Consider the following 17,293-nt stretch of genomic DNA (forward strand, 5'->3'; position numbering starts at 1 on the left):
ATCATGAGAATGGGTGACTGTGCTCCCCCATTGGAATGGAGCGGAGTACTGCCATTCCATTAAGCACTATGGAGATCCCAGAGATACCTGAGCGGATGGAACTCCATGCAAACAGGGAGCACGAGTCCCCTTTCTAGTGATCAGTGGGGGCCTCAGTTGGACTCCCGGTAATCAGACACTTATACCCAATTCACATGCTGAATATCGGAAAACCATTAGCATGCTCATTTTTCCATGCCCCAGATGTCTTCCACTTGTCCGGTACAATGCGGTTTTTACTTGTGAAAATCTACATGTAGAATCTGCGCAAACCGATCATGTCTGACTTCACCTTTACATGGTGCCAAAATTGATGGGATGTCCACCTAACACCAGAGAGAGAGAGAGATTCATTGTAGTCTCCCTCTGCTCCTGGTAATTGATGGAGGTTATGAATTTTGGGACCCTGCACTCTCTTTTATCAGAGAATTGCCTAATAGGCAAATCATGCAATCCTTTTAGCTATTGTATATATACATGTCGAAGAAATATAATGGTGGAGGCCATAGACTATATGCCAAAGTATTTTGGTTGGCACGGAAGCTTAGCCTTGCTGTATTTCAATATTAGGGTCTTATTTCCTGACTATATCAACTGCGAAAAAAGAATTGTTCCAGATGTCCAGAAGATTGGACTCTTTGATGTGTTGAGAACATCATTGGCAATGGAGGAGCCTTTGATTGGGTAGAGACCATAATAATTTAGGTTACCATGTAAAGCTTGGCTTTAGTCATTGGTTTTCCTTGGTTGTCCTCTCGGGATAGAGATGTAAGGCATCATAAGGGAGAAAACTGTCTAGTGCCACCAATAGGAAGTTAACCTGTATGTTTAACCCATTAAAAAGCCCTGAAATTTGACTTGGGTTAGTAGCCAAACCAATCTCTTTGAAAAGGAAGACACCCATTTGTAGACTGTATTTTTTTTTTATCCTTCATCAGGACAGAGCAGGGTACTGGTTGGGATTTATGAAAGCATTATCTGTTCCTATTAAAGGGGGTTGTCTAGGGGGACATTTTTAATGGCGAGCCAGGATAGTTTAAGCATAAAAAATGATTATTATCATTATTCACCTCAACGATCCACCAACACTGCTGTTCCACCACTGCTTCCCAGGCCCCGCTGCTCTCCAGTTCCCGGTCTGGTCTAGACACATAGGACAAGGGAAATCTCTGGAAATGTCTGTTCAACCAATCACTGGCCATAGTGGTAATTCTACTCAGATAGCAATTTGCTGAGTGCCCATTTCCAATATTTTCCTGTGTGCCAAACCGAGTTTCGGAAGTAGAGTGCAGCAGCTGAAAGACAACGATGGGGGATTGATTAGGTAATAATTACCGTATTTTTTATTTCTCACCCTAGTTGGCCCTTTCTAAAAAACAATTGCTCCCCCAAACCCCCAGGGATAGGGTGGGATAGAATAGACAGGGAACCCTTTTACTGTGCCACCCAAGGACATATACAAGGTATTGGGGGCATCCCGGTACAATACATACCTAGTACTTTTCAGAGAACTACATAATTAACAGCAAAATAATAATCTGCAAAGCTGACTCTGAGATGTACAGTATCTACTTGTTTCTTGCAAACTTAACTTATGAAATGAGGAGGGAGCTGGAGCATGCATGGGGCAAGCCGCAGGGATTTGGCATCTGATTGCGAATAGCATCCAACCAGCAGCTTCTTTATTGAGTACACAATATTGTCCTCCTATTGAAAGGTGGAGAAAGCGTCGGCTCCAAACTTGTTGTAAAACATCATGAAATATGGTTATCATTGATTTCTTTATGGAGAAGAGCGGCCATAAACCTGCCCAGAACCAGCAGATGAATGGCCATTGCCATGATGAATGAACAAGAGGGGCCTTTCAGTGTAATGAACAAAAGTGGTCTGAATCCTGTGATGTTTCTCGCTGTGGGAATAAGAAGTAGTCTCCTCTCAGAAAGGCTCAGGAGGGATACTTCTTCTACACGTTGTCTACGCCTTTGTCCGATAGGTAGCGATAGTTCATGCACTATGTAAACATCTAAGGCCTGGAACTGGTTTTGAAGAACTGGTTTTGTCTCTCTTGGCAAGAAGTTCCCTGAAAGTTGAAATGTAAGAAGTTCTACACAGCAATGTAATCTAATGGTCAGATGTACTAAAATAGGCCTTTTTCAGAGCACAACCAACTATAAGACAGATTTCCAAGGAAACTATAAAACCTTGACTTAAAAAACACCCTGTACCTACTGTACCTCAAGAACCAACCACAGTCATGAGCTTAAAGGGTTTGTCCAGAATTAGAAAAGATCTGCTTCTTTTTCCTTATAGATTGTTCCACTCCTGCTCTCGGGCTGTGTCTGGTATTACATACAAATGGATAGGGCAGAGCTGCAATACCAGACCTAATCCATAGACAAGAGTGGTGCTGTTTCTTGGGACAAAAAAACAGACCCTTTTTTTTTATAACCATGGAAAACATTTTTTAAAAGGTGTTCTGGTACTAAGGTATTGATGGTCTATCATCACAATAGGTCATCAATAACAGATTGATGTGGTCAGGACACTTAGCACTCACTACTAGTCCCCTGTTTCTCCAATTCGCCGGAAACTACAGTGGGACGGAGCCGGAACACAAGGTGCCACTCACTGTGTGGTGGCCATGCTGAGATACTACAGGTCAGGTCCTGTTCAAGAGAATGGTAGGTGAGCTTCAGTACAGTGGATGGAGCTTTCCTGAGGAGAGGTCATTGATATCTAAGTCCCGGGAAACCCCTTGAAGATGACAGACTGTGACCAAACCTAGAGATACTTACAAGCTACCATATAGAAGTACCAACTTTCGCCTGCAAAGAGTGACTTACAGACTATTCTCAATTTTATGTGGTGCCCCCTACTACAGTTAATGTATGGGTGATGATAGGGCAGGTATATATGCAGTACTGAAAGAATAATGGTCATAGTAGTAATCTATACAACAGTGTCAAACTTACAGGGATAATCTGCTAATACTGTATTGAAGGCCTATGCTTAGGATAGGTGATCAACATCAGATGGATGTGGGGCAGCTCCTGGCACTCCTGCCAATCAGTTTATGGAAGAGGTCCCCTCATTATTTGGCAGGTACAGCTCCATGCTATTGGTGGTGGCTGTCAATCCCAGGGAATTGCAGACACAAAATCTATTACCAAAATGTATGGTTCCTTCAGTTAATTAGATGCTGAGAGTCAGACCCTAGCCAATCTGACGTGGATGGCCTAATCCTTAGAATAGGTCATCAATACTGTCTTAGAAAGTCCATGGCACCCATTTGAATTACTATGATTAGGACTACTTTATGACCTCGGCCAATATCATATGAGGACAATTAATCAACGTATATATCTTTGGAGACTGCATGGTCACCAGAGGTCCCCGAAACACAGGACAAACCTAGACACTTCATAATGGTGTCACCATGGTCAGTTTTAGCCCCATGGTGCCCGTACTGCAGGGATTGCCAATCAACCACATCAAGCTTTATGTTAATAGCTCATTCAATTCTAATCTTTCCCTTTTAGATCTCTGCTATGATATTGGCTAACGCCTACACTCTCTTTAAATTGCTGTATTATGTTGGGAATAATTTTATTACTATAGCTACTGGCACCCTACACCTATCCTAAGGCCCGCTAGACTCTTTAGAAGTGCCCCAGAGGGACTGTAGTCAAAGGGGAAAAACATCATCTCGATGGTTGCAGTGGGTTTTGTAGCAGCTGGTTCAGACACCACAAAAATCAATGATCTCAGGAGCCTGGGTAATATGGTTACTCTATGTAATAACCCTCCGAGGAGGAATTTTCTGGGGTTTGGAAATGCAATGTAAAGTAAAACGTTGCTATTAAGGAAATCTCATATGCTGTCTCCGAGAAATTTTTGTCTACATGCAGTCATAAAAGTGCTGCAAAAATGAGGATCATAATTATTTGCTGGTTATGTAATCTCGTCACAGTTTCCATGTACTGGATTTGGCTGACCTTACATCCTCTCCTGAAGAAGGGACGTGTTATGTGATACTTGTATTAGACCAGTGTAGTTCTTGAACTCCGAACCTGTCTTTTCAGTCTGTACGGCAGAGTACGAATGTTTTCTGACCAAATTCTAATCTGATTTTAATGCCTTAGGCTCAAAGGAACCAGTTGCTGTACAAAAGATACAAGATTATATGTAGAAAATGACCTGTTTGACTAGGTTTTGTTCAATAGGTGCAGGGGATAAGGTGTCACTACTCCCAGTTCTGGATCATAGTGGTGTGAGTAATTTAAAGGGAAATACACATGATCGCATTTGAGGTTTCTAGGTAAATCCAGTTCTAGTGTGTACATGAAGCAGTACAGTAAAGGTGCCCATACACACATGAGTGAATTTGGCCAAAGCTGCATATTTCAGCAGGATCTGCCGGCAATGTCATGTGTAGGTATGGTGGCCTCTTGGTTTGCCAATGCTTGATGTTGAGGGAATTTCAAGGCCCATTCCTTTTGTTCTTAAAGGGGTTCTCTAGTAAAAATGATTATTTAGTAAATCCTCTGTGCTGCCTACTGCATGTCCATCTTCCGGTCCCCGTGGTGTTTACATTTGCTGAAGAATGGACATGTTTGCATGCTCCTCTGCAGCCTTTGACTGGCTTCAGTGGTGACATGGCCACTCATCAAGTATGTGACCATACCCATGTTGTGGCAGATGAAAACACCGTCGGGACTGGAAGAAAGAGATGCAGGAGGCACCTTACAGAACCGAAGCATCGAGGAACAGGTAAGTATAATCCTTTCAGTAGGGCAGGCAGGCTATGGGTCCTTGTTTATAATAATGTTTCCTGTAGAACCCCTTTAAGGGGTGTCTGGGGACATCTTACTCCCCTTTCCCCAATGAGAACACAGCCGAGCATACTGTATATGTGTATGGGGGAGTCTGTAACAATAGCATTTGATCGATTCTACAGGTATTGAAGTCCGTCCTTTCGAAGTTTCACCAGATCCAACTTTAGATAGGTTGGTGCTGTGTGCGGTAACTTCTCGACATCACCCACATACCAATAAACAAGGAAATTCAGCTGAATGCCATGCAGATGCTTTTCCACTTCAGACAAGAACTGTAAGACCAGAAGGGCAAGCTCTTACTCAAAGCTTCAGGGCCAATAATGATAGGGGATGGACCCTGAATGCACTTATACTGTAGGTTGCACCTCCCTAAGGAGTCCCATCAAAGGCAGAACATTTAATACAGTGTTGCAGAGAATAGTCTTCTGAAGGATTAACATATGTTTAAGAGATGATAGCATCTACATAACATAATCTTAATGTTTCCATCACTTAATACACTGCTCGTTTCCATGGTTACGACCACCCTTCAATCCAGCAGCAGTGGCCATGCTTGTACACTATAGAAAAAAAACACTAGCCTATGTGCGGTCCCACAGTCCCGACCACCAGAGGGGCCGGCGTTTTTTACTATAGAGTGCAAGTACAACCACCACTGCTGGATTGCTCGGTGGTTGTAACCATGGAAATGAGAAGTGTATAATGTGATGGAAAAATTAGTCCAGCCAGCAAAGGAGACAATATGGACAATCACAATATATTAGTAAACGCCTTGTATTAACTTCCTCTACATAATAAATGCTATTTGTCAAAGTGAGACAACCCCTTTAAGGAAGTTAATCAAAAATCCTTGTCTTGCTAATTAAGTAGTGAAAAGAAATACTAAAGGGGCTCTCTGAGACTGGGAACCGATGGTCAGGAGACCAGGAATGGTGCAAATGCATATATAAAAAAGACTCACCTGTCACAAATGTTCTAGGTCCGGCGCAAAACTCTTATTTCTGCTACTTCTGGTTCTATTTACATGAATGCCACCACTGCCAGTCAATCAGTGGTCTGAGTGGTGACAGTGTGTGACTATGCACTCATTGATTGATCAGCATCAGCGGTGTGCATTTAGATGGCACGTTACAGTTCTGGTCCAGCCGGGGTCAGAAGTAATGGAGATGGTAGCTTGGCACTGGACCTGGACCACTGATGACAGGAGTTTTTTTTTTTTTTTTGGGGGGGGGTGTTTAGTTTATCACCATGGCTTGGCCGTTCCCTGTTCCCAATCTTGGAGAAGCCGTTTAAAGAAATATCCCACCATGTTTTTTCTCAAACATATGATTAACATGACAGAAATGAGTTGTCTTAGCACTGCTAAGCCATCTCAACCCTTTTCAATTCAAGTTGAGCATACGACCTGAGAAGTATGAGACAAACTGGTTGCTATGGAATTGTTGCCTGACAACTTTGCTGCTTTGCTGTAGTTGTCAGGCAGTGCATTCATAGAAACCAGTCTGGCTCAAGCGTTCAGATCAAGGATGGTTTGTCACTTTGCTGACAGCAATGATGAGAGACAGTAACGTGTCCTGGTGAGACTAGGGTAGGCAGTGCAAGACATGGACTCCTTGGACCCATCAAAGTAATTATTCTAAGGGCCCAAATCCCATATCGTCAATAGTCTAATCTAGGTTCTAAATGAAACGTAGACCCTAGAGGCAGATGATTGGCTCCAAAAACAGCTTCTGGACCTTTGAGGACTACTATTGTATCAGAAACTGAGTCCATCAGATGAATCTCTAGACCTTTGGTGTGCCAATATAGCTTGGAGGTTATGGTCAAAGTCTGTGGAGGCCATTAGCAAACCATAAGCGAGTTTATGTTTGAAGGGAGAAATTAGAAACTGAATAACAGTCTAGTGCTGAAATAATGCCACCATAAAGGTGTTCATGTAATACCACCATACAGTACTTACATGGTAGTGCCATGGATTGGAAGGGTAAAAATTACATGTGGTGCAGAAACAGTAATAACCAACATAAATGGCTTCCTATCAATCCAAATGTAAGGTCTGCAGGCCTGTAGACCTGTTTATTGTTATATACTGACCCCATATCTGCCCAAATCGCTGTGTAACCAAGCATATTTGTCAATCAAGACTCTAGGTAAGATGGGTGTCAATGCCCGAGGGATCACTAAGGAACAAGTATTTTTCTTTTTGCATAGCTTTTCCAAAAACATATATAACTATGAAACAGACAATGAATTTTACTGACTACTGATTTTTACTAAGGGGAGAACGATGTTCTGGTCTAAAGAGGAAATTCATTTTCAGGGCTCATGAGTGATTAATGTGAACGTAGTGACAAGTAAGGCCATGGTCTTCCTGCAGTGCTGAGAAAGTTTCCAATTTAGCAAATTTAACCAGTCCGACTTGTTATACATAGGCTGAACAAAGAGTCTTGTGAGGAGATGAAGCTTGATCATCTCTGCAGCTGGGAAATGTGATGTCTAAGGAGCTGAAGGTGTCAAACTGTCACCTCCATGTCACAGATTGTAGCTGCATGTATATTTCATCAAGCTGACTTTTATGTCCTGTCTCTATAACGGGATAAAGCAGCACCTCTGTGAGACCTATTCCAGTCTATCAAAAGTCGGGTAAGAAAAGTTACTGCTCTGTTACAGCCAACGGAGATGCTTCATAATTTAAGAATCTCCGATAGTCATGTCAACTTGTCTTCAAGTGTTGTCTTCAAAATTGTATACCAAGATCAATTGCTTACAGCATATTCATTCAGGCACTCACTTAGGCACCTACTCAGGCACTTACTTAGGCAGTTGCTAAGGCACTTAAGGTACATTCAAATTTGAGGCAGCAGCCTGTTAGATTTCACCGGAACCAGCATTCCCGGATTCTACAGTTCACTGACAGATCAAGATTTTTGTCCGACCAACAACCGGCATTTGTGACGGATCAGGCAGTCAGATTGTACCCTTACTCAGGCATTCAGTAAGGCACTTACTGAGGCAATCAATAAGGCAGTCAAGCACTCACTCAGGCACTTAAGAAGTCACTTAGGTACTCATTTATGAACCCACTAAGGCACTCACTCAGATACTTACTTCATCACTCACTAAGGCATTTACGCAGGAACTCACTAAGTTACTTAGCAAGGCACTTAGTCAGTCATTAAGACACTCACTCAAAAACTCACGTAGGCACTCATTCAGGCACATATTCAGGCTCTCAGTTAGGAACTCCCGTAGGCACACACTAAGGCAGTGATGGCTAACCTTGGCACTCCAGCTGTGGTGAAACTACGACTCCCAGCATGCTCCAGTTATTTCTATACAGTTCTGAGAGCAGCCAAGCAAGGGGGGCATCTTGGGAGTTATAGTTTTACCACAGCTGGAGGGCCAAGGTTGGCCATCACTGCACTAAGGCATCTACTCTGGCACTTATTTAGACACTCACTAAAGGACTTACTCAGGACTTACTAAGGAACTTTCTCAGATGCTCACTAAGGTCCTTACTCAGGCACTCGCTTAGGCGATCACTAGAGAACCAACATAGGAACTCACTAGGGCCCTCCCTGAGACACACACATGCTCTTTAACTACTTGCAATTATAACGAAAGCTAACAAAGCTAAACGAAAATGTCTTCCCCACATGATCAGTCATATTCCATAGGACTACCTGTGTTATACACCGCAACAACCTGTCTGTTAACTCGGTCGCGGGTTTCAACCTGTGCAACTTAATGGATGACCACGGACAGCTGTGGAACAGACTTACACTACACGTCAGTATGCGTCTAAAGCTTCCATGTAATCCTGCCCTTTAACAACTTTAATGTCATTCTTCATGGACATCAATGCCATACTTAGAAGGCAGTTGAAATTGATAATTTTGCATGACAACAGCTCAATCTTTCCATATTTCTATCTTCAATGGAAATAGAAAAAAATTTGAGTTGCTGACATTTTGAAAGTTGCATCACACATGACAAATGACATGAACTTTGTATGAATAGTGTGATGGGCAGTGTAGACAAGTCATCGTTTATCTCTCGCTTAAGTGGAAAAATGCTGCCGCATCAAACTTCCCTTATATTGTTCTGCAGCTTTGTAAAAACATGTGTAATGCCAGATGAAGCAAATAGTACAAATAGTAGGTTAAAGGTTTATTTTTGAACAAATAATCATCATTATCAAAGGAGCCTCACCATCAGTATATCACAATTATGACTGTCAAATCATCATCATCATTAACTCATCACAATCATCATGCAATATTAAATTGAATATCATCAGCATCATTAATTCATCCTAATAATCATCATCAATTCGTCACAATCATCCTCAGTTAATCCAGGGATGCCCACCCTGCAGCCCTCCAGCTGTTGTAAAACTAGAATTCCCAGCATGCCTGGACAGACTACAGCTATTAGGGCATGCTGGGAGTTGTAGCTTTGCAACAGCTGGAGGGCCGCAGGTTGTTAATCAAATCATCATTACTATCATCATCACCATTACCAACATTATTGATTAGGTTGATTAGTGTTGAGTGAATCAAAGTCTCTGAAGTGGACTTCCATCCAAATTTCAGGAAAAAACTCACTTTTCGCGGTAACGGCTAAAAGTTAAAAAAAATAAAAAAATTTATGCTTGATCGCTGAGAGGTCGTCTGCTCCCGTCTTGATTGAAGAAAACCCACCAAAGGACCTGCGGCGAGCGTGAAGACATCACCACGTGACAGCACGCGGCCAGCGTGATCACGTGGTGACGACTTCACGCTGGCCGCATGTCCTTCGGTGGGATTTCTTCAATCAAGACAGGAGTCGACAGCCTCTTCACGATCAAGTGGTTGAGGTGAGTATATATATATATGTATATATTATTATTTTTTTAAACCCCAGATTAACCCCTGAGCACCTGAATGTGGGTCTCAGGTGCCACGATCAGGTTAAATGATGGGAGGCAGCACGAACACCGTTCCCTGTCATTGTGCCCACTCCATACAATGGAAGTAGTTCATAACAAACTTCTTGACGAAGTTCGGCGAAGCTGCCGAATCGACTTTTTCAAAACTTCGCTCATCTCTAAATATCATAATCACCATCATTTATTTATTCACAATATCATTATCATCATCATCATTACAATCAATTGCTCATCATCATCCTCTTTATACGGTCAGTAGCTTCTCAACTAAATTTCCCAATCCAATGGCAGATTACAGTATGGACATAGCACTGGTTAATATGAAAGATGCTGCCATATTACAGTCTATGTTGTGTATTTCATAGATTTGTGGCTGTTCTTAGTAGCACACCGCTGTCACCTGAAGGTACGTTCCTTTGTGAGACGTGTGCACCTCCCCTGTCGTGCAGGTTAAAACATTTCTAGTATTTGCTTTTTTGCAGTTGGCCTAAGGGTCACTCATTATCGAGTTCACTCGACTGGGAAGTCAGAAAATAAGCAAAATTACCCAAGTACAAACCTTTCCCCAGCTGACATCCCCGTTGCCATCCTACAAGACACCTCAATGGCCTTCATTTTCTAATTATTTCCACTTATCCTATGGGGAGATTCTGGGAATGTAATAGAAAACATAGGTCAATAGATGCACTGAACCACAGGAGATCACCCATAATGAAGCAGTAATTAAAGCGGCCAGACTTAAATAACTACGGCACAAAAAAAAAACATATTACAATCCATAGGCCTCTCAGTATAACATCTGCAGTGCAGTATAAGAGGTCGGAGAGAAGCAACGTATCTAATCTTTCAGGATACAAATTAATACATTTCGTTTACTAGGAAACTGAGAAGCAAGGTAGCGTCACACTGCCAAAATGTGCTGCATAAGAATGTCACTTAGCTTAAGACTTCATAGGTTGTTTGAGCATTACAGGAGATTGAGGTCAACAGCAACTGAAGTGCCAAAGGTCTGGTTCCTTGCTTGAGGCTCTCAGTCATAAGACAAGAAGCTTTAACTCAAAATACTGTACATTGAATTAGCTTGCAAAAAAAAATGTGGGCACAGTGCTTTCAGAACAGTCTTGCCTGGTAGAGCATCTAATCTAATTACAGATCATTTTAATTCGTCTAGACAGTTAAATACAATGTTTTACTTGAGGACATCAGATGGACCCCTTCCATGGTTTAAAAAAATATATTCTGTAGGATCCATGATTTGATTTATTGGCTTCAGGATTCCAGATTATCACATCCAACTATATGGAAAATTCTAGTTCTGGACCTCCTAAGATAATCATAGGGGTGCAGAATACAGATGAGTAGTGTTAAACGAGCATGCTCGGCCAAACTGCTGTTCGTAAATTGATGGAAATTGATGGAAACCCCATCAAAATGGTTTGGAAACAGCATTAAGAGGATGGCTGGATGCGTCTTGGCTATATGCCAAAAGCCAGGTATGTGGAAGCCACTACTCTATCCATGAGACAGATAACAGTCAGCATACATTACAATGGCAGCCTTGTGCACTATGAGACATTCAAAACCAGCTCTCATCTCAGCCTCTTGCATGGAAAAATTCACGCCATCCATTGGTTTCATAGTCTTATGACAAGACAATTAGACTATGAGTCTTATGGCAAGACTATTAGTCTTGTCATAAGACTATGAAATCAATAGATGGCGCTGTTCATCTTTTTGGGGCGCTAGTGAGTGGGGCACCCTGCTCAACAGAGTCTACACACCGTGTAGCACTCAGCCTTGTGCATGGAAAATTTGCAATAAAAATTTGCGATTAGAATATTCGCGATCTACACTACTCATGAACAGCGCCATCTATTGGATTCATAGTCTTGTCATAAGACTATGAAGCCAATAAATGGCACTGTTCATGAGTCATTACAAGCAGGGCAATAGTCCTCAGATACACCCTAGCAGATATTACCGCAGATAAAGTGCTAGAAGATGTGTGAATGATAGCAGCAATCTTATATACACCTCATTGTTAGCGCAGGCTATTATAGGATGAGTGCTACACAGTGTGTGGACTCTGTTGAGCACAGTGCCCCACTTACTAGCACCCCAACAAGATGAACAGCGCCATCTATTGGTTTCATAGTCTTATGGCAAAACTAATAATCTTGTCATAAGACTATGAAACCAATAGATGACTCATGAACAGCGCCATCTATTGGTTTCATAGTCTTATGATAAGACTATGAATCCAATAGATGGCATTGTTCATGAGTAGTGTAGATCGCAAATTTTCCATGCAAATTTTTTGAAAAATTCAGCGAATCGAAGCAAATTTCAAGAAGTTTGTTCATCTCTAGTGTAGATGTTGCAGTTCTAGTATCTGGTCCTTGCTACAGACCCCTCTTCTTCAAATAAGCAAACGGGAGTGTAATTATCATATAAAGGATTTTGCATTAAGGCTCACAAACTAGACTTACAAGATGTTAATCTGCAATGTTTAGATTTGGTTCTGTGGATCCAGTTATTGTTATGGACGTTTTGAATTTCAAATATTCAGTGTTCAAAAGAAAATTTCTTAGATCTTTCATATGTTCTTCGACAGTCTTGATGCTCATGGTCCTGTCACCAGCACTAACCTAGGCCATAGAATATCATCTCTAGATTTTTTGGCACTGGGGTTGTAAATGAGAGACTCCTTCTGGGAATCCAGTGGGCACCATTTTATCCTTTGGTACAAAGACATTTACCCTTGTGCCCAGGTGCCCTGAGAAATAAGAATATTTGTTTACCTAAAAACTCTAGTCATTGCTATCTCCAGACTAGTACCAACAGCAGGAGCTCATAGGAAAACATGTCAAGATAAATTAAGTTGTTTTCCCATGACCAGTTCTGCTTCAGAATATAATGGAGAAAGCTAACCACTGACAATAAAAAAAATAAAAGGTAGTACGTAAGTCCACTGCCAGCCCCAGCACCAGGCTAACCTGGGAAGAGACTATGGGCTATATAGAATAAACATGCTTGATGTAGGTCTAAATCTAAATGTTCTTTAACATCAACTGTATATAGCTGATTTGGCGAGATAAACGGGAAACAAGGCGCTCATAGGGTAGTAGTTTCTGGTAGATAGTGTTAGATAGAGTATTGTATCAGTAGTTCCACTCACCTTCTGGTGTTTGTGCTTGTGTCAGCACAACACTTGCAAAGGCGGGGGATAAAAATCCGATCTGGATGAGGTATGCTGCCGGTATCTTTCTCAATCCTTGGAGTCGCCAGTACTCCAGAGGAGTGATGTAGAATGCTAAAAGAGGGCTGTGTACTGGCTTGTACACACTGTGATACCTTTTGGCGCAAAACCACAATAGCGAATGTCGTCTTTTTTTATAGAAATATTTATTTGTTCGGATGACAACGCGTTTCGGAGTAAAAACACTCCTTTATCAAGTCTTATGGGCCGGGCAGACACGATTGGCAGGGCTGGTCCAATTGCTGGTCCAATTGCTGGCCGCGCTACACAAGGACAGGACCAGGCACCAGCAATTGGACCAGCCCTGCCAATCGTGTCTGCCCGGCCCATAAGACTTGATAAAGGAGTGTTTTTACTCCGAAACGCGTTGTCATCCGAACAAATAAATATTTCTATAAAAAAAGACGACATTCGCTATTGTGGTTTTGCGCCAAAAGGTATCACAGTATCAACTGTATATGGAAGATTATGGTCATATACTACATTTTGACGTAATTTCCCCTTTAAGAGTAAAAGTGAACTGATAACGTTTTAGTACTAATTTCCATAGAGCACAGGCGCAGATTTACTAATTCTGTAGGTGGCATCAACTTAAACCAAATCCATCACAGTGGCTCAGGCTGGATGATAAATGTGGTGTATAACCAGGCATTTTGGGCTAAAGTTATGCCAACTAGAGATGAGCGAATTTCATATTTGAAATTCGTTCACTCTTCGTTTGGTGGTAAAAGCAGAATTGAGTTATGGATTCTGTTACCACAGACCAGAACCCATTTCTATGACGGAATGCATAACGGAATGCCTTTAGAAGCATTCTGTTATTCATTCCATCATAATAGAAGTCTATGGGCTTCAAAATGGATCCGTCCCGTTTCCGTTATGCAGGGGAGTCCTCTATTATGATGGAATAAATAACGGAATGCCTTTATAGGCATTCCATTATGCATTCCATTATGCATTCCATCATAGAATTGTTTTATGGTCCGTTGTAACGGAATCCATAACACAATTCTTCTTTTACCACCAAACGAAGAGTGAACGAATTTCATAACATGAACTTCGCTCATCTCTAATGCCAACTATTGGCTGAGGTTTATTTTACAACAGAAATGTAAGTCAGAATGGTGCATTAATTTTGGTCCAAAATGTTGCATCTGAGACCATTCCCCTTCTCGCATTAAGACCTGCACCTTTTCTATCCAACTATCCCCCCTTGGCAAGCTTGGCACAGTGGATTTTATTAAAGCAAGATGTGCCAAATTGCTCCAAATATTTGCCAATTTGTGCCAAATTTTGGTGCAATTTCCACCATAGTCTAGGTGAACTTATATTAGTAAATGTGGGCCACTATCTACTATTTTGGCTTCTCCATGTATCTGTAGACCCACCAGACCTGTAAGAGACAACGATTGTTGGAACGATGCTTGTTTAAGGAACGTGTTCTGCATATGAAACCAGATAATTATGTTTTAAGCTACGCAATCATCTGTAATGATAGTTTTTGTGAGAATAAACACCACTTTTCAAGAAAATCAGCTGGGGGTGTCAGCAGGTTAGACTTTAGTGGAAGACATGTTTTAGCTGGAAATCAAAGAGTGCTTTTCATGTGCAATGCGGCCTGCATAATTCAGCACGAGAAGTGTCTGGAAACATGACATTACAGAAGGCTTGTAATGAGCTGCTTAGCAAATGACTGAGACCTGATCCAATCCAGGATCTGTCACTAGTGCAGTTTATTGCCAGCTTGTGCTGGAAACAAGAACAGGAAAAATGGACAATGAGCTATCAAGTAGCTTGAACGGGATAGACATAGACAAGTAGAGGGGGTCCCCTAAATTTTTTTATATTTCTCATCTCATCACACCGCATCATCCTAGGTCAGGAGTTACCAGTTTGTGTTTACCTCTTTTTCCATGCGCAGGGATGATCACAGGTTGAATTCTTACTTTGCAGACCCTTCTATTGAATCTACCCTCCATAGTGTAGCATACAGGAAATAGCAATGTCATACATGTGCCATTTTAGAGTAGAATGTCTAACCTTTGGTCCTCAGCTTATCAAAATCAGAAGAACTCTCTTTCAATATCAACCAGTGATGTGCCACCTTCATACACACCTAAAGACAACCCTCAGTTGATTGAAGGGCATCCTGTCCTAGTTCAAATTGCTAATGTAAAAGGCAATACAACCAGAAAGGTCTACTCTGCTCATGAGCTCCTTAACAGTTGCCTGACCAACACCTTGAATGAAGAAAGCCAGTACTAATGATCTTCATTTTTGTCTTTATTAGCAATGAAATCTGGAGGTACCCAACTGAAGCTCATCCTGACCTTCCAAAATTATGGACAAGCACTTTTCAAACCTATGAAGTGAGTACAGAGAAATTTTTATTGTAGCATTTTACATCTGTAATGATGATCATTATGTCCAGTAATGGGACATAGCCTTCAACAAGTGGTCACATGACTGTACAAATACAATGCAATATATTTTTTCTACCATTCTTTACATAGCATCAACCACAGTAAGGGGGTAACATATTGACTGAGCCAGGCAATGCCATTCATAATGTTTCTCTCTTTCATAAACCCGTCAAATGGTCTCAAATGATGTGTTAAATGCAGACTATTCAAATGAATGTCTAAGGCCGCTTTCACACAATCGATGTTTGGTCAGTGTTTGATCAGTGATTGTGAACCAAAGCCAGCAGTGGTGCCTAGACAAAGAGATAAAGAAGATGGTACCATGTTAAGGACCCTTACCCTCTATAACGTCCAGATGTCTTAGTAGGTTTCTTGATAAGATAGACCTTTAAAGAAAACTCAGAGGTGTAACTTGAAGCACCTAGGGTGACAAAATGGACAAGTATTCATATTTATTCACTATCTACTGTATCTATCTATCTATCTATCTATCTATTTATCTGTGCTATATTGGTGTCTTCTACTACCTTTCTATCTATCTACATTTTCTCTTGCCTATACATATGTGACTACCAGCTTTGAAAAAAAACAAAACATGATTTTGTGATACTCTGTCAGGAGTTGTTTATACTATATGTGTCTTTGTGGCCACCCAGTGGTTGTGATGTGGATTGCAGCCTGCCAAGAGATTTACTAGCATATACAGTACAGACCAAAAGTTTGGAAACACCTTCTCATTCAAAGAGTTTTCTTTATTTTCATGACTATGAAAATTGTAGATTCACACTGAAGGCATCAAAACTATGAATTAACACATGTGGAATTATATACATAACAAAAAAGCGTGAAACAACTGAAAATATGTAATATTCTAGGTTCTTCAAAGTAGCCACCTTTTGCTTTGATTACTGCTTTGCACACTCTTGACATTCTCTTGATGAGCTTCAAGAGGTAGTCACCTGAAATGGTCTTCCAACAGTCTTGAAGGAGTTCCCAGAGCTGTTTAGCACTTGTTGGCCCTTTTGCCTTCACTCTGCGGTCCAGCTCACCCCAAACCATCTCGATTGGGTCCAGTTCCGGTGACTGTGGAGGCCAGGTCATCTGGCGCAGCACCCCATCACTCTCCTTCATGGTCAAATGGACCTTACACAGCCTGGAGGTTTGTTTGCGGTCATTGTCCTGTTGAAAAATAAATGATGGTCCAACTAAACGCAAACCGGATGGAATAGCATGCCGCTGCAAGATGCTGTGGTAGCCATGCTGGTTCAGCATGCCTTCAATTTTGAATAAATCCCCAACAGTGTCACCAGCAAAGCACCCCCACACCATCACACCTCCTCCTCCATGCTTCACGGTGGGAACCAGGCATGTAGAGTCCATCCGTTCACCTTTTCTGCGTCGCACAAAGACACGGTGGTTGGAACCAAAGATCTCAAATTTGGACTCATCAGACCAAAGCACAGATTTCCACTGGTCTAATGTCCATTCCTTGTGTTCTTTAGCCCAAACAAGTCTCTTCTGCTTGTTGCCTGTCCTTAGCAGTAGTTTCCTAGCAGATATTCTACATGAAGACCTGATTCACACAGTCTCCTCTTAACAGTTGTTCTAGAGATGTGTCTGCTGCTAGGAACTCTGTGTGGCATTGACCTGGTCTCTAATCTGAGCTGCTGTTAACCTGCGATTTCTGAGGCTGGTGACTCGGATGAACTTATCCTCTCCCGAAGAGGTGACTCTTGGTCTTCCTTTCCTGGGGCGGTCCGCATGTGAGCCAGTTTCTTTGTAGCGCTTGATGGTTTTTGTGACTGCA

At 41.7% G+C, this 17,293-nt stretch overlaps 1 protein-coding gene across 1 annotated transcript in view; it reads left to right on the plus strand.

Annotated features, from left to right (window-relative positions):
- FAM20C (FAM20C golgi associated secretory pathway kinase) overlaps positions 1 to 17,293 on the plus strand; it is a 155,447-nt gene that overhangs the window by 18,693 nt on the left and 119,461 nt on the right. Inside the window, exon 3 of the mRNA XM_044293997.1 lies at positions 15,354 to 15,432. Within this exon, the coding sequence (XP_044149932.1) occupies positions 15,354 to 15,432 (79 nt within the window). The remainder of the gene's footprint in view (positions 1 to 15,353; positions 15,433 to 17,293) is intronic.

This window comes from Bufo gargarizans, chromosome 5, assembly GCF_014858855.1.
Source record: "Bufo gargarizans isolate SCDJY-AF-19 chromosome 5, ASM1485885v1, whole genome shotgun sequence".
NCBI classification, from domain to species: Eukaryota; Metazoa; Chordata; class Amphibia; order Anura; family Bufonidae; genus Bufo; species Bufo gargarizans.